Source organism: Plectropomus leopardus, chromosome 23 (assembly GCF_008729295.1).
Source record: "Plectropomus leopardus isolate mb chromosome 23, YSFRI_Pleo_2.0, whole genome shotgun sequence".
In the NCBI taxonomy this organism is placed as follows: Eukaryota; Metazoa; Chordata; class Actinopteri; order Perciformes; family Serranidae; genus Plectropomus; species Plectropomus leopardus.
In genome coordinates this window covers 8043169-8066796 of record NC_056485.1, presented here as the reverse complement: position 1 = coordinate 8066796, position 23628 = coordinate 8043169, and the positions used below count along the sequence as shown (strand labels likewise).

Here is a 23628-nt window from a genome sequence, read left to right as displayed (position 1 = left end):
ACTTTTCAGGTGATAGTAAACGCAGCTGACTTGAAGGCTGTGGTTATTATTTCACCGGACTAGCTGCTGATACATTCTGAAAAGCTCCTGAAGGACAAAGTAAAAGGAAACACTTACATACACATATACACACACAACTCTGTTAATGGAAGTGGAGATAAACAGTGTGCACAAACAAAGATGCTTACCTTGAACTCGTAGGACTCTTCTATGACCACCTCAACTTGTGTGTGTTCGCCCAGACTGGGACAGCCCATCTTGGCCACCTCTTCCTCCTCTGCTCCCACCAACGGTTTGTTCTCATTGGAGTCACCTAGGAGACCACAGAGATGAATGGGTTAGTGTCGACAGCTGGGCTGGTCAGGGTTTCCACGGTCATGAAAAACCAAGAAAAGTCATGGAATTTCAAAATCTCATTTCATAGGCCTTGAAAAGTCATGGAATTAGTAAAAATCATTGAAAGTTTTGGAAAAGTCATGAAATTTTGTTGTAATGTAATGAAACAAATGTTTACAGTGACCTACCACATAATGTAACATAACGGTAAATTTATTTTGTTAGTTAGCTGATGACATAAATGGACCTGCACTTTTATAGTTGTTGAAGGCTGTCATTCATTCACTGGTGGCCAAGACTACCATACAAGTTGTCCCCTGCTACTCAATTTTAATACATTTAAACAAATTCACACTGATGGCAGTCAGGAGCAATTTGGGGTTCAGTATCTTTACCAAGGATAGTTGGATCATATGGACTGGAGGAGCTGAAATTTGAACTACCGACCTGTCAATCAATGGATGACATTGAATGATGATATGATTGACAATGAATGCGTCAACTTAGGGCTGCATGATATATTATTTCAGCATTGACATTGCCATGCACATTAGTCCCATTAAAGGCAAGCGATGTCAAGTAAAGCAGATACAAATGGAAAACTAGCACAGTTTTCTCACTTTCAATGATTAATATTGGCTGAGCCTTTCACTTTAAGACTGGTTATGTGTATATTTAACGTACTGTAGCGGCATTTGTTATGTAACGCGAGACTCTTCTAAATGTGTGTGTGTGTGTGTGTGTGTGTAGAAAAGTAGCATAACCAGGCCAGCAGTGCATGGTTTTCCCCTATTGAAATTTTATTATTTGTCCTTGAAAAGTCATTGAAAAGGTTTTAAATGTTGTCCATGAAAATGTGTTGGACCCTTGGCTGGTGTAACCGTGCAGAGGTTTACTTAGAAGAACCAAATTATAGGTCAGTTATTTTTGTGCTACTGCTATGCTCGTGTTTACATCAAGCAGCAAACTCCAGGGCTGAAAAAAATGGTTTATGCTATAACGGATGGTCCATGGGATTGTGCAGGGACTTTTACAAACTTTACGCTGCTGTGATTGGTTGTTTTGCTGCGAGGCAAAGAGTAATTTTGACCAGAGCCACAAAGCTTTTTCTGCCATCATCCAGGAGAACTTGGACACCAGTTGAAAGCTGCCAGAACGCCCTGGGCTGTGGGCACATCTCCGCTGCCCTCCCACCCTCCCTCTGGTTCTCTGGCGGAGGAGCAGAGCACAGCCTGGGTCAGTGGGGCTTGCTAGAGACTGCTTGGGGGCTGTGGGTCGGCTGAGAGTCAAGCCAGGGGTGCGTGCCCATGGCCGAGTGCCCGCTGTCTGCTGTCCGATGGATGTGAAGCCTCCAGCATGCTCCTTGGCTCTCCTCTTACCGACTACAACTGCCTCCCCCAGTAAGCCCCCAGCAAGCTCCACAAACCCAGGCTGTGGTCTGCTCCTCCACCAGAGAACCAGAGGGAGAGCAGGAGGTCAGCAGGGTGTGTGCCCATGGCCGAACGCACTCTGTCGGCGTTCCTCCAGTGTCCACATACCCCTGGATGTGCAGCTATGCACTTTGTCTGTTTTAGGGTGATATCTTACCCCTGCTTCCTGAATGTTTGTTTACTATGATTTGTGTCTGGAAAAGATTAAATGTATAACTGTAAACTACTGTTTTATGATTTACTAACTTAAGTAGGCAAAATGCAAAGTAAGATATGGGTTTCAAAGTTTGTTTGTTTTTTCATTTTTGCAACCACTAGAGATATATGATTTCAAATAGGTAATAAATTGTGTTGACTGGTAATCATCCATTCGTCAGGTTGCCTCACTTTAAGTACTGTGTCCTTAACACTGACTTTTCTGCTTGCTGAAAGATTGCAAATTATTTTAGAAAAATTACTTGGAGGACTTAGAGTAGCACTGTTTAATTGACTGAGAAATTACTAAAGTGTTTGGATGGAAATTGCTGCAAAGTGAGGAGGAGAAATTCGAAGTAACTATCATAGCACCAAGAGGAAGGAATATATATGTACATATACATAGATAGCTAGATAGATACTTGTTTTTTTGCTGCAAAACAAACTTTAAGCTTCATGTAGCTTAATATTTGCAAGTCTTGCAATTAGTGCAAGGCTCTATATAGCTGCAGGATTAATATGCAGTATTTATGCATTTAGTCTTTGCCTTGCATTTGAACTCAGATCATGTTTCACATATTCTTTTTTCAATTTGTCAGATTTTTGCCAGAGCAGCATAACTTTTTTTCATAGTTTTGCTGGGGTATCATTTTAATAATGTGCGCAAGCAGTCGGAAAGTCTATAATGTAAATGCTAATATTCAAACACCGATGTGCCACATGGGAACCCCAATCTATCAAGCATCTCATGTTATTATTACCAATATGGAGACACACAGGGAATTTAGATTTTCTCCCATGAAACAACTTCACTATCTCTCTGTAGCCATATGTTCCAGCATGCATCCCTCCTTTCATCCATATGTCTCCTCCCTCACTCAGTATGAGGGAGTGACAGTTATTAATTGAGTCAGCTGTTATCAGCGCAGACCTGCTGTAATTGAAATGCAGTGTACAGTATGTGACACAATATGTGCATGACTCAGTGTGTGTGTGTGTGTGAATGTCAGTCTACTTGCTATGTGACAGTCTTATGAAACCAATTATATTCCCTCTGTGATGAAACATGCCCCAGGCTGTTGGCTCCTCTCGACTGACATCGAGAGAGTGGACCCTCACTCCACCAGGTCTGTCACCTTGTCTACACAGGAGGCGTAGCAGAAGCAGCAGGTTAGCAGAACAGCAGCAGGACCACTGAAGCTCCTGCTGCTGTTCTGCTAACCTGCTGCTCAAGATATTGAGTGTTTGTGGATGTGCTTTTTGCTTGATATCAGACAGAATTATCAACTTGTTTCCATCTTCAGTCTGGTATTGCCTCCATTCCAACTGCTTTATACGGGGGATGGCGATTAGATTTGACCTGACCAATCACCAGTGAGCAACTATTTGCCTGAATTTAACATCATTTTAAGTCAACACTGATGCATAGCCATTCTAACAAACTGGTTTAAAAAGGGTCTTCAGAGTGGAGCAAGTCTTACACAAAGTAAAAACAAATGATGATAGCTGGTGGTATTGAGAAGACATGCTGTCTATGTAAAACAGATTGTCAAAGGTGTTAATCCCACCCACAGCGCCAATTGGATCAGTTGTTTTTCAACAGAGAAACTGATGTTTCATGTGACATTGCCAGCTAAATCAGTCAACTTTGTGGGATTGGCGAATTCAAACATCTGAACCCAAGTAACAGTTTTGGCAGCGCTCTACAAAATCACTGTAGTTCCAGGGTTGGGTAACAGATTACATTTAATCAGGATTACATAATCAGATAATGAAAAAAGTAACCCTAATCAACCCAGATAACATTTTTTTTTTTAAAAAAAAAAGGTAAATTAGGTCATAGTTACATTGTCAAGAAATACTTCCTGACATTTTTGATTACATCTTTAAAATATGGAAATTTTTAAATTATGAAACTTTTTCATCACAACTAATGCTTAAGTAACTCATGAAAAGCACCTCTGACAATTGCATTTACTCGGACAAGTGCTCCATTTTATGGCAGTAATTACTAAGAGTGGTTTTTGATTGGACCAACTTTAAATGCTGAAATAAATGAAATATGATAAATGAAAAATTATTTGCATTGAAATTTTTTTTGAGATGCTTAGGAAAAAGACTATTTGTGGTAATCATATTTTTGTGGCTGCATCCATTTTTTAGGTGAAAAATTGTCAATATTTGATTCTGAAGTAATCCAAGTCTTCATATTAGAATGCATTTTTTTTGGGACAAAACAATGGATTACATTACTAGTTACAAAAATTCACATGTAATTTGTTTTTAATAAGTAACTACATTTAAAATTAATCTGACCCAACCATGGTAAAAGAAGATTACAGGTGAGTTAAATGGCCTCTGTGGTCAACTGGATTAACAAATACAAATAACAAATACGTGCTGAAGACAGGCGAATATTTTTGCCTTTAGATGCATGTAAGACAAATGGCTTAAAATTGCAGCTGAAATGCTATTTATGTGGACATGCCGTGTGAGTGTGTATTTTAAAGAAATATCTTTAGGTTCAGGATTTTGACAGCTGTTTATTGCTATTTTTTTTTATTTTAGACACCAACAATGAATTGCTTAGTAAAAAAATAAGGAACAGATTAATCAACAAAAAAATAATCAGTTGCTGTCATACTTTTATATACTGAGGGTGGGAAATGAGTGAGAGTGAGGCCGCTGTGTGTGTGCAACAGTGAGATACTGCATGTTGAAAGGAATGTTATTTTTAGTAGCCCGAAAAGATCGAAAACTTTTTGTAATTCACTTGAAGGAAAGCAAAGACTAAAAATAATTTTTGTTTTTTGTGGTTTCTGTTAATCTTTCCAGACAGCTCAGTTTTTCCTGCACACCTTGAAGGGGTCGTGATCCCTGGTTTAAGAGCCAATCTGTTAGAGTTAGATGTATGTAAATGACCCTTTTAATGACACAAAATGCAAACACTCAATGCTGCAGTCAGGAGTAAATTAGCAAAGGAGAGAAACAAACAATGAAAGCAGTGCGAAATTAAGTTAAATGAGACAAAGAAAATGTCTCTGTAAAGTGAAATGACTTCATGAAAGTTACCCCAGGTTCCATTTTGTCTTTTGTCATCTTGTAAACTCTCAATCATGTTGAAATTCAACAGAAATGTCAAAGCAGAACAAGTTGCAGAAATTGCTTATTGACTTTCGGTGCTGGTTCTCTTTAGCCTCCAGTCACCTGCCAGAGATTAGCTGTCTGCCTGCTGTAATGAGTCTTTTAAAAAATTCAACTAAAGCTTTCTACCTTCTTAAAAAGTTGAAAGGCTTAGATGTTTTAGATGTGTGAAGTTCAGAGCACGCTGGTAACTAGGTGGATTCAGAAAGTGGGAAATGACAGTGCAGAGGAGGGAACCTGATCAAAACAGATCATTAGGCAGGAATGAACTGCAAATGTGTTCAATCCACTCTTTTCTGGCTGTTTAGTTTACAGAAGTCTTTGCCATTATGACCAAAGTGCAATAGCGCAGTGATTTCACATAAAAGTATAGAAGTTTCCTGGCTATTCATGTGCTGTACGCAGTAATCAAATGTATCCATATGGTAATGAATGGACCAAACACTGATTGTGATGTGAGAGCCAACACGATGTGACAAAGAAATTTCAAAAACACCTCAGCGTTCTTCTTTAAATCCTTTCCCAGCCACATCCAAAGTAAAATGTTTCCCAAATTAATCTGAGTTTAGATTGGAGGTTTCAGACAATCAATACAGGTCTCACCCTGTCCATAAGAGATGAATGTGGAGGAGGCTTGAGTCTCCATTCTGTCTGTCACTCTGTTTTCTCTCTTAGCTTCTTGATATTCCATCCAAACAGCCACACAAACACAAACATACACACTCAAAATCACTCACCGTGTTTCTGTCCTATCTCCAGCAGAATGGGCTCTCCCAGCTCGATGGTGAAGGTCTTGTTCTTCTCATACTCTTCATCATCAATGATCTTCACCTCAATGATTTTCCTGTTAAAAGAGGAACCGCAGGATAAGACTTAGAGAGTGTATTCCACATAATTAACCTTTTTAGTTAGTTAAGGGGTTTAGAGCAGTCCATTAAAACTGGGGAGGTCTGTAAGCAGACACGAGGTCATTTCAGCTGCTGTTACGTGATTATCATTATTATTAAAACCTCTAAGCTTACAGTGCAGGAACTAGCACTTTCTGCATCCTGGGCAAGCTTCTCCTTGCAGCCCCCCCCATCCCCCCCATGACAAATGCAAACAACACAAATAAACAATTTAGCTCACAAACAATAATAAATATAAAACAATAAAGGAATATGGTGTGTATATTTTTTTAGTGTTTAATTTATCTTCGTCTTGGCTTTGTACTGCTTCACAGATGGCTTTTGCCTATTCATTTTCCCTTACTGAAATGATCTCTACGACTTTCAACCAGCTTTGTATCAAAGCAATTTGGGTAATATGTGTAAATGACCTGTGATGCGCTTCCCTCCATTTAACCAGTGCCTAGATAACCCGCCTCCCCCCTGACAAAACTCTGCCAGATAACACAAATGTATGCAAAACATGTGTTCCAGCACAGTTTTGCTGGTTCTTGCGTGTTGCTCCAACTGCAAGCTGTACTTCTGCATTTTCTAATTGCCTGCCACCACTTCCGCCATTGCAGAAACAAGTATAGAAGTGCATCAAGACACAGACCTGCCACCCCCCTCCTCTCTTTCTCTCTATATCTCAAACCAAAATCTAATCAAACAGTAAACCTAAGCACTGCCTATTTCTTGCCTTAAATGTTTTTAGAAAGATATTTTAGTGCCGTGTTTAGCCGTAATAGTGCAAGTTTGCGTCAGGGAGTGAACACCATACTGTTTCCTGCACAATGAAAACAGAGGCTGTAAAAAAACTGAGATCAAACTGTAAAACTAAGCATCGCTAATCAAATACAAACCAAGATTCTTGCCCATGTCTCTCCTACGTCATGTTCAGTAACTTGTTTTAGCCTACTGTTTTACTTTAATTCTAGATTGTTTCTTACCAGTCAGTCGCCGTTGTGTCACACATACGAATTTGCATTACGTCACTCACCAGTGGAAGCGTTTATTGGTCTGGTGTGGTGCAATGCATTATGGTAATTGTAGGTTTTCTACCTTTTGCATAAAAGTGTCCTCTTCTTTGGTCATGTCGCACAGATTTCTAAACTATGTGCATCTTCCTACTGCGTAGACAGCCTAGTTTTATCAAAAGACCATTTTTCCAGCAGTGTAATACTTCTTTAGGTTACAAATAAAAGAAACATGAACATTATTAGGTTTGCACTGCTCTATTTTCTCTTGCAGAAGATGATTAGGAGCCTCTGCAAAGATGAAGGTTGAATCCCAATTTGACATTGCTCAGCGGGGCACTCTATGAGGCTGCTAACATCCCCCCAGGCCCTGATTACATTTTTTCCTCCAGCTGACAGTGATGCAATGCGCAGCGCAGCTACAGTTGAGGCATTTTCAATTTGGAGCACCCAGGGGAAAGCCCTAAAATGCAACGCAAAGAGTTTTGAGGGGATCGCAACCAGACCTTAACAAGTTAATTGGAAAAAAAGCAGTGGGGATATTCAGAAATAGCAGAGTGTGATTGTGAGTGGTGTCTTAGTAGACTGAGAAAATAGATGAGGTGGCAGATCTGTCAGTGTTTCATTTAATGTGAACTTAGAGTGGAATGTTTTCATTAACACTTTTGTACTTGTGAGACAATAAGGAAAGGGCATTTGCAAATAGTGGAAAGAAGGATGCACATTCTGTCACTCCGATGTTTTAAGGAGACACCAAAGTAAGCAGAAATTACGAATGTATAAATGTAATAAAGGAAGCTGACAGTTTATAAATTATTTCATGTGTATTAAAAGCCCTACACATCTGTTTGGCTTCCTTCTGGTCTGTTTCACTCAGAGTATATAATCTTCATCTCAGCAATCCATCTGCATCTGACAGGCAAAGAGGAAGAGAAAGTGTTCATTTCCACCTGGTTGTGTCATCATATGCTTCACTGTCAGCCATGTTGGCTCTGACACCACAAATAGGCTTCGGTTCAACAAAGAAAAACAGGAGGGAGGAGGGGAGAGCGACAGAGTGATGGAGGTGTGCAGAACTGGAAGTGCATTGTTTTCATTGGTGAGCTGTCACGGCAACAGCGGATCAAGCTGGCTGGATTTGCTATTTCCAGCATCACATCAGGTTGAGCGGCCAAATCTGAACAATGTTGGAAAAGATATGAAAGTATTGTTTGGTCAGATGTGAAATGAGGGAGAAAACAAAACAACTGCATGCAAATCCATTAAGTGGAGGAAAAGTGGAGAGGAAAACATTAAATATGTGTTATAATTTCAATCCTACAGCTGATTTCTTTTCTCCAATCACTTCCTATAGTAACAAATTAAAGTGGAAATAGACATACTTTTTTTCAACTTATAATTATGAAGTAAATGTTAAGTGCATCATGTACTGGCCAACACGGTCTCACTCCCAAATGCACTTGGTTAGTGGCTCTTGGACAGAGTGACACTTTAGTGGGAGTTTGGGACGCATCATAGGGCACCATTTTTTTGACGCTCTCAGCAACAATTGTGGCACAAAGAGGGAGAAATTCTGTATAAGATGGATGGGAGTGCAGGTGGATGGGTCAAACAAACTCCGGACTTTCACCTGGTAGCCCACTGGTTGTGTCCCAAACTGACAAAACTGATGCATGGGTTACTTAGGGTGGCATTTTTTGACATGTGGGGCCACTGATCAAGCATCAGTATTTGCTGAGTTGGGAAACAGAACGTGTTGTAATAATTATAGAATTATGACACCATCAGCCTGTAGATTGGTTTCCTATAAGCTTCACTTTCACTATGCGATTCTATCTACCAGAAAGGCTCGATTTACAGCACAAAGGAATGGTGTCAACTATTGTGCAACCAAAACAGGAAGAGGAATTGAAGAATTGCTAGGTTCTGAGGAAAACAGAAAGTGACAACCTCATTGGCTACAGCACCAAAAATACCACATGAAAATGCTGTTTTCACACTAACTAAAATAGAAAGAGTGATGGATGTAATAACAGTAACTAGAGGGGGCAGGGCTGGGAAAATTGTCATTTGACAGTGAGATGGAAAAGCAAAGACACAAGTTAGAAGATAGAAGGAGATAAGAGGAACTGAGAGAAAGGACTGAAAAAATAAAGTTAAGAAAAATGAGAGACATTCTGAGAGGAGTAGGAGGGAAGAGTGTTAAGGAATGAAGAAGAAGAAGGAGGAGACAGAGAGACTGAAAGAGGCTGAAAGAGTATGAGTAATGCATAGACTCCACTGAGATGTGAAGGGTTACGGCTCGATACACACTGAGTTCAGTCAGGGGTACAAGAGCAAGCAAACAAACACACACACACACACAAACAGAGAGAGAGAGAGAGAGAGAGAGAGAGAGTAATGGATTGCAATTTACCTTGCATATACAAACAGATACAAATCATGTAACCTCCAAAGATCAGGAGCATGCACACAGTGGATATGCACACACCTAGAGTTTTTCATGCTGCACATCACACACACTGCACAGTTTGGTTTGTATGAACAGAGAGGCGGCCACCCCCACATGTGCCCACACTCCACTAGTAACACGCAAACTCACAAACAATTCAGCTCAATATACACAAACACGATACGCATGAACACATGTTCCCAGTAAACACTTCAGGATCCATAAACATATGTATGCATTAATTTAGCATATTAACACATGCAGGCAACATACACACACACACACACACACACACACGCTGACTGCAGTGCTTTCATTATTCATAGTTGGTGCTGGCTGTAGCAGCGCTCCCATCTGTGCCCTCCTCTCTCTGTCTCTATCTCAGCCTTCGTCCCTTCTCTTTCTGCCCCCTCTTCACCTCTTCCTCCTCTCGCAGACTTTGTTTCTCTCTTCACAAAAATCCAATTCTTCCATTTTCGTGTATTATTTTCATGAACAGCTTATTCTGCTCATGGTCACAAGAGGTGAGAGTCTATCCGAGCATCTGTCTTCAGTTATACATGAGAACATATCCTGAAACTGATATTAAGGATTAGGCATTTAACATTTTCCTTGCTCAGCTATGTAGTTAAAAAATGTGAGAAATTGTTCCTCAGATGTTTTGGGGTGCTCCAATATGAGAGCCAGATACTTGTCCCTGGGTCTCTCAATAGTGGTCCAGGGCCTAGTATGTGTCCTTTCAAGGTCATGGAAATATTTATGAAGCTCTGGCTTTAGTTGTCAAGCATTTTAGTTATTTTTTTGATACTATTAGAAGCACATTTATGGTGCTTTCACAACCTATCCTCTTTGTTTTAGTTAAAACCAACGCATGTCTGCACAGTTAGTGTGGTTCGTTTGAGCTGGTGTCAAAGCTGTCAATCAAACCGTGGTGCGGACCAAACAACCAGAGAGTGCCTGAAAAGATGGGACTCTGCCTGCTTCCAAACAGAGGGACACTGTTGCTGGAGTGACGCTCTCTGAAGAGCTTCGACTGCAGGCAAGGTGGCAGCAAGGGCAAACCTGGTTTCATCCGCAGTGGGCTACACTGACATGTGATATAGAGTATTATTGAGACTCTTTCCTAACCGACTAGAAACTCCCTGTAGTCGTGTTAAATAGCAGTCCACTTCCATGTTTTGGTACAGCTGGTGTTCTGCCATATGCCTCCTGCACTGGAGTACACACGACTCATACTTGAAAGCACTTTTTCAAGTGGATTTGAGCACAATTTGGCGTATAGTGTGCCTGAGTATGGTACACTGTATACGTACTAATCAAACAAACTGGACTTTGGGTTCAAGAGTGCTTGGATCCAGGCCCACATCCCTGATGTGAAAGCCCCCTAGCTTGTTCTGAGGACTTTGTTTTTTATTGTTTTTCCCAGTAGTCTCTGCTGCTGGTTACAATACAATTTCATTGTGAAATTGCAACGTTAACTCTCCTTAACAACTAACTCCCACCTTATATTTAAACAAGTTCAATCAAAAACAAGATGCCATGAAAATATATTAAAATGATTCCAGATCTAGACATGCACACCTGCTTCCACAGGTTCATGAAATACAGATGCACTCCTAAATGCAATACATTACTTATGTTCACTCTCAGTCCCTCTGTCTCGCCTTCTCTCTATATTTCTACCTTGTTACTTTTTGACACCTGCTCCCCAGAAAGTTCCTCTGTCAGACAGCACCCTCAATGCCCCAGTCCGTCAACAGACTGACACAAAACACAGACACACGGACCGAGTTCACTGAGCACAGAACTTGCAGTGCCAGAAATAGAGACTGAAAAAGGAAGCGGGGAGGGAAAAAAAGAGTGACAGAGTGAGAAAAGGTCAACAAAAGGTATTGTTGATTGAAAAGCCCCAAACAAAATCATGTGGGCTGTAAATCAGTTTAATGGATAAGTTTTATATTGCCGCAGTGTGTGTGTGTGTTTGCGTGTGGCCCTAAAGTTCTTATGGAAGTGAGTGATTGAGCGACAGTTTGATTTGATTAGTTGAGACCTCATCGCATTACTTAATGGACACGGACTCTTTATATCTCGTGTCTCCATCTCTTTCCATTTTCTTCTGGCTCCAGTTCTAATTTTGATTTACAACCACTGGAAGCTGTGTGTTTGTGTGTGTGCATGTGTGTTTTCGGAGCCACTGCATTTTAAGGTGCTGCGAGCATGTGTGTGTGTGTGTGTGTGAGAGGGAGAGACAAAGCATCTTAGAGACCCGCAGCAGCAAACAACTCATTTTCCTGAGTGAGGCTGATTTATATACACACTTTAGTTTTACCGTTTGGGCTTCGGGCGGAACCTTTAAATCTCTCCATCGCTTTCTCTCACACACACACACACAAAATTCACACACAGAGTTGTAAGAGAATTGCCTCAACATAGTAAAATGGAGATCATAAAAATGTTATGTTGAAAGTGTAAAACTTGAACAACAATGCAAGCCATACGGCAATTGTTTTCCTAAAGCAACGTCCTCTCACATTGACTCTTTATAAGACAGTGAGAAAGACAGAGAGGATGACATGTCTCTTCAAAAGACCTTCAGCTGACCACGGGGATTGCAATACACAACAAAGCAAAAAGGATTACAGTAATATGATTACAGTCCAAAAGCTTGTGAGATTATAATCACATTTCAGAATATGACACTATAACGTTTATTTACTGTTAAATGATATATGATACTGACTGTATATGGACTTAATGCATTGTGAACTGCAGGCTGCAAACTCAAATATCTTCTTTATACTGTTGCCTGTTTGTTTAAATCTGCATTAATTGATCTCAAGTTTAAACATGACACTGGCATCAACTCCTTTCCACTAAAATGCCAAAAATATTAATGTAACTCCACTCTACTGTCACACTATCAGGAGTAACTTCAGAAGTTAATGCATCAGTTTAAAAACTGCTAACTTTGGACTTAGTGGGATTCTGAGCGACAGCAGCTTTTTAGTTTTTCCAGATAGTAGAAAGTGCAGAGAGGCAGAAACGTACAGCAGAGCTGGGTACGATCAAACGATACAAGTTTGTCTGGATCTCTCTCTCTTCGCCGCACACAAACACACACCCACACACCCACACACACTTCTACAGGAGCAGGTAGGCTGAGAGAAAACCTTCATTCGGCTCTTCTCGTCTGAGTGGTAGCAACACAAACATAAAAATTTGAGGGAGGCCAACAGAGAGAGCCAGAGAGATAAAAAAAAAAAACTCTTCAGGGGAACGATATTACCCCTCTTAATGATATCATGGAACGCATAATGAGAGACAACTCAAAACACACACTCTGTCTCTCCCACATACACACTTGTGCTAAGTGGTCTCCAGCTGTGGTGAGTAATAAAGTTGCATCTCTGGTGTGTGTGTGGGATGACAGAGATGGATAAGTGCATGATTTGAGGTTTGAGGAGAGGGGCAGAAGAAGATATGAAGCAGGAGGAGGCTGTGATAGCGAGAAAGTAAAAAAGGAAGACAAGAAGATGTGGAAGAAGAGGAAGCGGCTGAGACCAGAATATGAAGTGAGAGAAAAACAAGTGAGAAGAAACAGTGAAAAAAGAGAGATAAAGGTTTCCCCTGTCACTTACACGGAAAATTCAATAAAGTCTGGGCACAAGTGACCCTCTGACACTTTAAAAACACTCCCCGGTTCTCCAACAAAAGGGTATCATAAGAACAGGTTTTATTTTCAGCATCTCGTGAGCTCTCACATTCACATCACGCTGCATTCAGGGTTTTGTAGGGACTAATCTGCCATAGCTGTTGGCACAGCTGGTGTTTGTTTACATGGCGTAGCTGCTGCAGATGCTACTTTTAGGTACACTTAGGTGAGCCACTTTAATTGATGTACTCAGACAGTCAGAATTAGGAGGTAAGATTTTGTTACACAATGACGGAAGCGTGCTAGTAAGGACATGGAGAAACATTCAAGTCGAGATTAAATTAAAAATGCCTGTTAAACCCTTTTTGATCACATCCTTAAACATAGTGGGCACTTAGCAATATTTGCAACAAAAATGACCAAAAAACAAACTTTTTCATATATCAAAATCCAATCATGCTTTCTTCCACTAAAACAAAATATTACACATGCTTATGCTTTTAGCCACACAGAGGCAGTTAGCTTGCTGTTTTGTAACTTTCCACTTGCATAATAAATATGATAAAGGAACATATCAGGGTTACTCTTTTCTATAAAAAAACAGATACCTAGTTACAAATGTCTAAAAAAACATGAAATCCTTTACAGTACATCACACATCAGATTCTCTGTCATGACTTATTTTGCGTTTCCAAAGACTGCACACAATATTGATGTGATCTAGCTAGCAAAGCCCCTGCAAACCAGAATGCACATGGCCTGATCGTGGATGACACATCCATGCCTTGGATGCATAAAGCCCTAAACTAAGTCATAATCCAATTGCTACATAAGAAGCATCAACTGTATAGAGAACCATAATCCAGCATCAATCTACCACTGTAGTCGATACAAACACTAAAATCTATGAATGAGACATGAAAGAGCTTCCATTTTATTGGCCTAACTTGTAGCAGTGAATGAGCAGCCTCTCCTAGTATCCAGGAAGGAGAAGAACAAGAAGGATTGATGAGAGAGGATAGAAGGGAGGAATTATGTTACAATCTGAAAGACATGGGTGGTATGGAGAATGTATGGTTGGCATGGAAACCATGAAGAGATGAAGTGGAATAACACGCCCCCTACACACACACACGCATCCATGTACAGTATATACAGAAATCACAGTTGCTTATACACCTCATATACTGTACATGTTTAAGTCTGTCTTTAGATCAGTCTCAGATAGTGCGCACATACGTGCACACTAATGCCCTCCTATCTGCATTACGTTGTGTAGGATTAAGCTATGTCACAAATCAAATCGTGCATACATTACCACACACACACACACTCAAATCTGCATGATTCACTGTAATCCAAAGGAGCTACTGTACTGTTATCCGCTGGGAGCAGAAAAGGAAAATGAGATGGAGGAGAGGATGGAAGAGGATGAGAAAAAAAACATAGTCAAGAATGAAGGAAAAGACTGACAGAAGAAGACACAATGAAATGAAGGACAGAAGATAAGAGGCTGAAATACAACAAGAAAAAGGAGAAGGAAGAAAAGGCTCCAAGATAGAAGTATTGGGAGAAAAGTAACAAGTTAGGGGAGCGAGAAAGACGAGGGAGTAGAAGGAGGGGATAGAAGAGAATATAGAGGGAGGTTTAAAAGTGTAAATTGGGGAAGGAAAAGCGCAAGGAGGAAAGAAAAAGAGGCTGTTAGACTGGCGAGCAATGGAGAGGCTGAGGTTTGATCTTGCCGCCCACATGAGGGCTAAACAAAGCTGAGAAAGCATGAATGCACTCCTTCTCTCATTGAGTTAAGCATAGAGTAAAACAGACAGGAGCCGACACACACACACAGCGTATGTATACACAAATGTAGAGTGGCAGTATAGTGCCCAATATGCACACTTACATGAGAGTGCACACGCAAGGGTGTGTGATCAGGAAGTTTTCGTGCTCCAATTTCTGCCTTTTTGCATCAATTTATGGTGTAAGTGTCTTTGATTTTGTTTAAATAAAGTTCCTCTGGTACTTTCATGTTTTTATGGGAGGAGGGAGGCAAATGCACGTGTCCCATGTCAAAATCTACACTTGTGCGCTCCAGGGCTAGCACTGCACAAACCAGTCTTTGGAAATCTGTCCCCAAACCTTCACAAAATGACACATAGGGGTACAAAACAAAGCAGCCATTGAACCATGATACATTAAAAAACACCCTGCACATGTCCAGATTCTGCAATATTGACAGAAAATAAAGTCATATGCACTGCTCAGAGTAGAGCTGCACGCACACATATAAATTATGGATGCAGTGCCGCACCTAGGCTAGGTAAAAATTATGCTAATTTATTACTCACAAGAACAAGAGCAAATGAGAAATCAACACAATGAACAATTTAATACAAATTCAAAACTAATAAAAAAAACAAACAATAATAAAAATTAATAAGAAGTAGGAGATCACGGTATGTGCAAATTTGCTAATTTTGTCATCTTGTTTTCGGACTATCCGCCAAATAACTCGTGTCTTTCTTTTTTTTTAAAACTCTAATCGTCTCCACGTACATTTCACACTCCATTTCTGCATGCGTGTGTTTGCATGCATGCGTGCATGGGTGCGTGTGTGTGTGTGTGTGTGTGTGTGTGTGTGTGTGTGTGTGTGTGATGTGTGTGTGATGTGTTACTGTAAGGATCTAGATTGCACTTAACAGTTTTCGAGAGGGGAAAAAATGAATCAGAGGGAGCAAAGAAGCAGGGAGAGTGTGGGCATTAAAATTTAAAGTAAATATGCAATGTGCATGTATATATTGAGCCGCTACATTTGCACGTACAAGTGTGTATTTACTGTATATAACCTAAACACATTTCACAGCAATGAATATCATTAACACATTTTCCTCTTTTGCATACCAAATACACAGAATGTGGTTCACACTGACAGTATGGGGGGCGGGGTTGGGATCGGAGGCTTAGCTAAAGATTCGAAGCCCATGACTTCAATAACATGAGGCACACAGACAGCCATCACATCAACGCAGAATATTTCTACATGGCACTGTGCCTGCCTTGTGTAATTTGTGTCCATTTAAAAAGAGTATAGCAGGATCTGTGGTTCTGGGTACAGAGGAATAACAATAAACAGTTTACCTCTACAGGGAATGGCCCGACCTCATGAGAGTGCATGAGCCTATGAGTCAGCTGAAAGGTTTTTTTCATGTGGCTCATCGCATCATGGGTCAGGGGTTTGACCAAACACTTTGACTTTATGTAATAGTTTATGTAACAGCTTGTGTTGTCAGCCATTTTTCATGCGGTGGGTACGGCGTCATAAAGACACTTCACCTGAACAGTGACAATGAGCTTGTTAAAATAATAATTATTCAGTTACAAGGCAGGGATTCAATTTATTCTTCAAGCATGTGAAACAAACAGCTGTAGCTCTGTGAACAGTGAGCTGAAAATGAAGACCCACGGCAGATTCACAGCTACAGTATCACCTTTTTGTACTTGTAAAACCAAATGTTAATTGGTTTGCAGCTGCTATACAATTATTCTTTATTTTTTCATGAACAAGAAAAAATAACAAATTTTGATAGTAAATCAAACTGGCTTAATTCAATATTAAACCATTATTATTATCATTATTATTCATATTATTATTAATGTATTTATTTATATATTTTTATTATTATTTTCTTTCAAGACTGTATAAATGTAAAAACTTGCACACCAGTACTTGATGACCAACATACATAATGGCCACTCTGCTCTCCCAACATGTTGTTGTGTTTCAAAATATGTTGTTTAAACGTTACGGTTGCCAGTTATGCCCCCCTCCCCTTGGGCAAAGCCTTTTAGCAGCTTTTAATTATAAATCACTTTTTTCAAAGTGGAGAGATGAGCGAAAAGATACATAGATGGATGAATGGAAATGAGGAGAGATGAAAAGAATGGTTTGGGAGATAAAGCAGAGAGAGACATTAAAAAAATTAAGAATAAGGGAATAGAAAAAATAGAAACAAGCCAATGAATGTAAGGATGAAGGATGGATCAGTCTACAGGGACCAACAGATGGAGAGATTAAAGCCTAAGATGTACTGAGTAAAATGCATGGAGGGAAAAAGATTTCCGGGAAAATGAGGGCTGAAGAGACTAGAAAGACACAGAGAAAGAGAGCAACAGACAAAAACACGCAGATAAATAGCAAGTCGGAACAACATCACTTAATCTTAACTATTCCTTATCCGTTCTCCATCTTTATCATGGGTGGAAAAATGATGACAAATAAGCAGCGCAGACTACAAACACACAAAGAGAGATAAATGAGCGACAGCCACTCGTCCATCCTCGTCTTCTGGTGTCATCCCTCTTTCTTTTATCCCCATCCCCTCTCTTTTTCTCTCTCATCTCGTCTGTTCTCATGTATGTTTTAACGCTCCTCATCATATATTTATGTTCTGGTCAAATAGGGGGCTGCCATGGAGATCCAGGCTGTTTGAAGAATGCCATAACACACAAACAGAAGCTGTTTCTCTTGCCTCCATGTTGTTTGGATAGAAATTATGTTGAGTTTATGTCTTTAAAATGCTGTTACTTTCATCTTATTTCACACCCTCCAATATTATGAACTTGTTGCAAATCTTTATTGAAACTGAATGATGTTTGAGTGAATTATGCAAACCTAAGACTCATGTTTAGGGCTGCACTTTATGCATTAAAAAAATCCTAAATGTCTTTTGCATCAGCGCATACACATTATTCCTCAAATTTGGCCTAAAGTGTTTGTTATCTTGTGAAACATCAGGATTGCTACTATGGCTGTAATTAAACTGCTAGGGGGCCCTGGGGCAAAAAATGAGCTGCTGGGCCCCTATTAACCCCCAATTCCTCCCACTCTGAGGGCTTCTGTTTTTTTCTGTTATGAATATTATGGTTGCTTTTCTCATTTTATAAGTCAAGAAGGAAGGAGGTAAGCTATTTTAAAGTTGGTTTAGGTTTCTATGAGGTAGTCTAGGAAAAATCAATGCATTAGAATTAAACTCTAGGTGAAGACAGCAACAGTGAGGCCTGAGTAAACATGCTGGAGCTCGGTTGTTTGTGTAACCAACAAAATTACACAATGTAAACATGTAATATGATGTAATGTAAACATGTCATTTGGTATTTGCATGACTCTGGACATCTAAATAAACTGTGTGTTATGTTGAACTTGTTGGTGCATAATCTTGAACAAATTGTCAATTAAATTAACACAAACCACTTGACACACAGTGAGCCTGTAGCATTTAGGGCCCCTGGAGTGCTGGGGCCAAGGGGCTATTGTTGACTTCACCCAGCTAGTAAAACAGCCTTGATCTACACAAGTACTTGTATTTAAAATAAAGTTCAGTGGGTTTGAACAATATTTGGCTGTGCATAAGTTTGTAATGACCACTGTGTGATAAAGGGTTAAAGATTCATCCTATGCACTTACAACGGTTCCTATGATATCTAACAAATCAGCACCCCAACCAGTATAGCATAATAGCATAATAATTATGGTTGGATGTAATGAGGTTACGCACTTTGCGTAAAGTTAAGTTCTGAACATAAGCTCACTTATGCAAAGTTTAGTAAAGTAGGTTATATAGGTTGACTTTTGAAAAATAAGAATGTTTGGGTGTTGTCATGTTACACATCTAATGTAAAGTTGCGTAGGTTAGGTTTGGGAAAGTGAAGTTACACGGATTAGTTCAGGAAAAAAAAACGTTTGGGTTTTGTCAAATCGTGTCCTCAACATAGTTATGTAAAGTTACAAAGGTAAAAGTAGGGAAAGTAAAGTTCCACTGGTTATATATAACAGTATAACATGGCTGGGTTTCATCATGTTATGTACTTAATGTAAAGTTATGGGGATTAGGTTTAAGAAAGTAAAGTTACGTTTTAGGTTTAGGAAAAGAAATATGGTTGGGCTTTGTCAAATTACATTGTTAACATAAAGTTACATATTTAAGGGAAAATCACTTAGGTTTGCGAAAGTAAAGTTACGTAGGTTAAGTTTACAAAAAAGAACATGGACAGGCTTCATCATGCTATGTACTTGCTTTAAAATAACCCAAAATTTCCTTGTATTCACCTGTGACACAAACACCAGTCTCCTTGAGTAAAGTCCTGTATTTGTTTGACCCATCCACATCCTCAACCTGCCTTCTTACCCAGACATTCGCTCTTTATACTACTTTCTTTACTCCTGTCAGCGTATCGATCACATTATTGAAACCTTCACGACTGCATGGGTTATATAATAATTCTGGTGCATAAGATTTCATAGGTAAATGTAAGAACGGTGCATGAGAATAGTCTGAAAGGACAGTAGTTAGAAAATGTATGTAGTCTGCGGTCATCCTCAGATATATAGACAATCTGTTAAATGTGTGTAATAACACCTTGGTTTGATTGACTGGCATTAGCGGCTCAAGGTGAGGGCCTTTAGGCAGTGGGATATATATATCGCCATGCCAACCGCTGCCAAGTCAGCATGCTTGCCAAAGGCTCTCAGTCATACAGACAGACAGACACACACACACACACACACACACACACACACACACTCTACACAATCCTAATTCTCTCCCTGCCCCTGGCACAGGAAAAGTGACCCCTCCTCTCTTTCCCGCCCCTCAGTCTCTTTTACTTATTCTTCCTCTTTCTCTTCCCTTCTCCACCCAGGGTGCCAGCAGTTGGTTGTTCTCCTCATCCATTGTTCCTTACTCTCTTCCTCCTGTCCTATTTGTTTTACTTCCCTCCCTCTAGCAATTGTTTGCTCTCATTCTCTCTCCTCCCACCTCCACCTGCCCTTTCTGCTCCCTCTTGTTTTTTTCTCGCAGAAATTCATCTGTCTCCCTTTCCCCCTGACTCTGTCTCCGTCTTTCTGTCTCACCCCACCTCTCTGTCCATTCGTCTTTCTTTCCTCTCTCTCTCTCTGGTGTTCTCATTTACGGCCTGTCCATGAGCCTATTCATCTTTGCTCTGACACCTTCACTCTCCTCCTGTGTCCCCATCGTCCGTCTATCTGTCTTTCATCCATCACTCACAATACCTGCACAAGTGTGTTTATAATCTGGTGGTCATGAGAGGTTTCTATCATTGACCATCAGGGGAAATTAGAGTGCAGAAAGAGAATGAGCCCCAAAGAATATTACTGTGCATCAAGTGCTGTTATAATATAGCTGCATTATAAGAGTTAATACAATTTACCATATGGGTTCCCAGCTTCATTTTGTACCTTTATTAATGATGATCATTAATTTTGATGTGTCTTGTTTGTTTCTTTAACAGAAATTTAAAAAAAAGAACTGTTTCTGATTTAAAAGCCCAGACACACCAAACAGACATCGGAGAACTAGTGTTGACAAAGGTGGACTGTTATGTCCCTTCACACTGCCTGTGTCTTGGCCAAAATGTTGTACTTGAACACACCGCAATGCCCACAGCCAATGGCCAACAAGTAAAAATGTTCTGCAGCTGGGTAAGAGGAAATAACTCTCCATAGCAACAGGTGGTGGTACTCTGTTCGCCATTCAAAAAGGGAAACCGGATTCAGTTAGCCATTGCTAGCAAACATTACAAACAAATGCCTTCTCTGCTAAAAGGCTCAGTGGCTAAAACAATAATCGTGCCTAATATAACATTTTTTTTTCAATCTCATGCCCGAGTGACTTTAGAAGTTTGTTTGCATTCCTCACTTCCATTTCTCTTTTCGTGCACTGAGCTGAACTACCAGACAGTGTTTTAAATTCACAAACGGGCACCGCCCTCTCCAATTCAAAATGCTGAATATGATAAAAAAAAAACAACAACAACAACTGGGGTGGCAGATGCTCACCAATAGCCTAATGTTGACCAATGGCCAGCCATTGGCTTGGTGTGGCAGGGTTTTTTTGTTTTTTTTTGATGAACAGCAGCTCTTTAAGACATCGCACTGTTACACAATAACACAATACTTCTAGTTACAGCGCAGGTTTCCAGATGTGCCAGATGTGGGTAGTAGCCAAGTTTCAATCCAGATCTATCCCACATTGGACAAATCAAGATTAATAGTTGGTGACACTCATTCTTCATTCAGATGCTATTTAACCATTACAGAAGAAGTAAGGCGAAGAATTCAAAGAACGACAGTCAAAAAATAGAGGTCTTCTTCATTCTCCTACTACTACTCCTACTACACAGCGTAGGACATTTTTAGATGCATCCCGTCTTTTAATGTGTCCATTTTTTTCTCCTTTGCATGTGTACATCCATCTCCTTTTTACCCTTCACCTCCTTTTCTCTCCTCTATTTGTGTTTGCTGGCCATTAAAACCAAAAGTCATCTCTAAAATAAGCTTTATTGGCAGTGTGTTTATGGCACGCTGAAGAAATCAATAATTGGGAGCCATGGAGTACAATAATAACTGCTTATAAAGGAGTGGAGGTGTGTGTGTGTGTGTGTGTGTGTGTGTGTGTGTGTGTGTGTGTGTGTGTGTGTGCGTGTGCGTGTGTTTTAAGAGCTGACCTTTAAAAAGTGCAGACCAAACTTTATTTAAGCTCCATTTTTCTCCTGCAAACACAGATTGTTCAAACTTTGGCTGCTTTACATTTACACACAGAAACACTCGCATAAAAAGGGGAATTTAAAGGAAAAAAGAAGGCGAGATTACAATGATAAAGAGAACAGTGATAAAGATGGAGGGCGAAGATGAAGTGGTAAGAAGAGGAGATGCAGCAAAAGAGGTGAGAGGGAACGGATGGGTGAACGATAAGACAGCGAGGGATGATTTATCATCCTGTAAAATGAAGAGGGAGACAGAGAAGATATCTGCGATGGGAAGAATAAAAGGGAAGAGACGACGGGGCGGGAAGATGGATGGAGCTGAGGTGGAGGGCAAAGAGAGATTAATGTAGGAGAGGAGGGATGAGTGAGAGACAGATGGATGTCGAGGAAAGACGGGCAGATCGGGGCAGAATATCAGGATGGAGAGGAGGAGAGCTGGAGATAGATACAGGAAGAAAAACGGATGATGGGGAGAGAATAAGGAGGGAGAGATGAGAGAGACAATGAGTTAAATGGACTCTGATGGAGAGAAGAAGAAGAACTGTATTGGAAAGAGTGCTGAGAGGGAGGGTGAGAGATGAGAGTTGCGATGGAGAGCTTGTGTGAGTCACATCGTCTCCTCCGCAAGCTATTAGTGATTTAATCACTCTGACATCACTGAGTGTATGTGTGTGTGTCTGTGTGCCTGTGTGTGCGTATCATACCAGATTACCCTGAGCTAGTGCAGTCAGGAACTGGCTCATCACTCTTCCACAGCAGCGTGCATTCATCATGTCAGAATGGAGTTTCTCAATCTATGGGCGGAGACCCAAAACAGGTCGCAGCTTGTCACTGGTGGGTCTCCACCAAACTGATGAAATTCACTGCAGTTCTATATCCTCCGTGTGACTGATATTAGCAGTCTGATAAACGGAATGACTAAATCAATATGACAGAAGATAATATTGTGTTGACACAGCAGTAACGTGCTGCATTTTCAATGGAGATGAAAAAATGCAGAAGAGAGCTACAGCTACGGGGGAACCTATCGTAAGCTGTGTCAGCATCCACTTTTATTGAATCTCCTCTGTAGGAGTATAACCTGCCCCACAAAAGGGCAAAAGAAGACAGTAGTTGATGATATACTGTAAGTAAGGCTTGGGCACCAGGATATTTAGAAATCCTGACGGTATGTCTTGTAACACTGTTTAAGACACAGACGCTCATTTTTTATTAAACTCATAAGGAGATACTGCATCGAGGATATATTACATGTAGTGCAAATCACACAACACCAAAGGGCAGTGTCTGCTGGAGGAACAGGCAGCTGAATTGGGAAACAACTGGGGATGACGTTGAAGAATGTAAACAGTCGGCCAGCAAATGCAAAGAGACCACAAGGGAAAAACAGCATATTTTTACATCTGACTCCGAGAATTTAGGGTTTATTTCAACTAAAGCAGAGTTTGTGATTGTTTGAATAGTGACTGTCTAAGATGGTTTTGGTGAGTTTTGTTTTGTTTCTATTGAGTCTGTATTGTTCATTCATTAGACTGAAAAAGCTAATACAGCTTGCAGAACGTAATGATTTAGCTGGTCGCAGTGGTGGTGGGGGTGTTGGTATGTCGTGCCGGAAAAATTGATACCGCCCGAACTTAGTACAAATACATACTTTCAATAAGCTCTGTGAACTGTCAGCAACCAGTTAGCATGCAGTTAGCAAATTTGTTACCTTGGAAAGTGTTTTTTTATCAGTTTTATCAATATCAATCTTTATCTGTCGCATACATCATTTTACAAGTGCAAATTGTCTTGACAGAAGGAAAAAGCTCTGACAGTTGTTGCGACTGATGAGTGGTAACAGGTCCTGGCTCGCTAGCATGTTGGCAGTAAGCTACAGAAGTTCATCAACAAACCCAGCAAATAATCACTTCATCACCAAACTTCTTGACCCAAATATTTTACAAAGATGTGCAGA

General features: G+C 40.2%; 1 protein-coding gene across 2 annotated transcripts in view; it reads right to left on the bottom strand.

Annotated features, from left to right (window-relative positions):
- The window catches only part of LOC121961875 (sodium/calcium exchanger 1-like), a 120175-nt gene that overhangs the window by 15052 nt on the left and 81495 nt on the right, over positions 1–23628 (bottom strand). For both annotated transcript variants that reach the window (XM_042511953.1, XM_042511952.1), the window contains exons 12-13: positions 5843–5949; positions 189–313 (exon numbers count right to left, since the gene is read on the bottom strand). In XM_042511953.1, coding sequence (XP_042367887.1) covers positions 189–313; positions 5843–5949 — 232 coding nt within the window. The remainder of the gene's footprint in view (positions 1–188; positions 314–5842; positions 5950–23628) is intronic.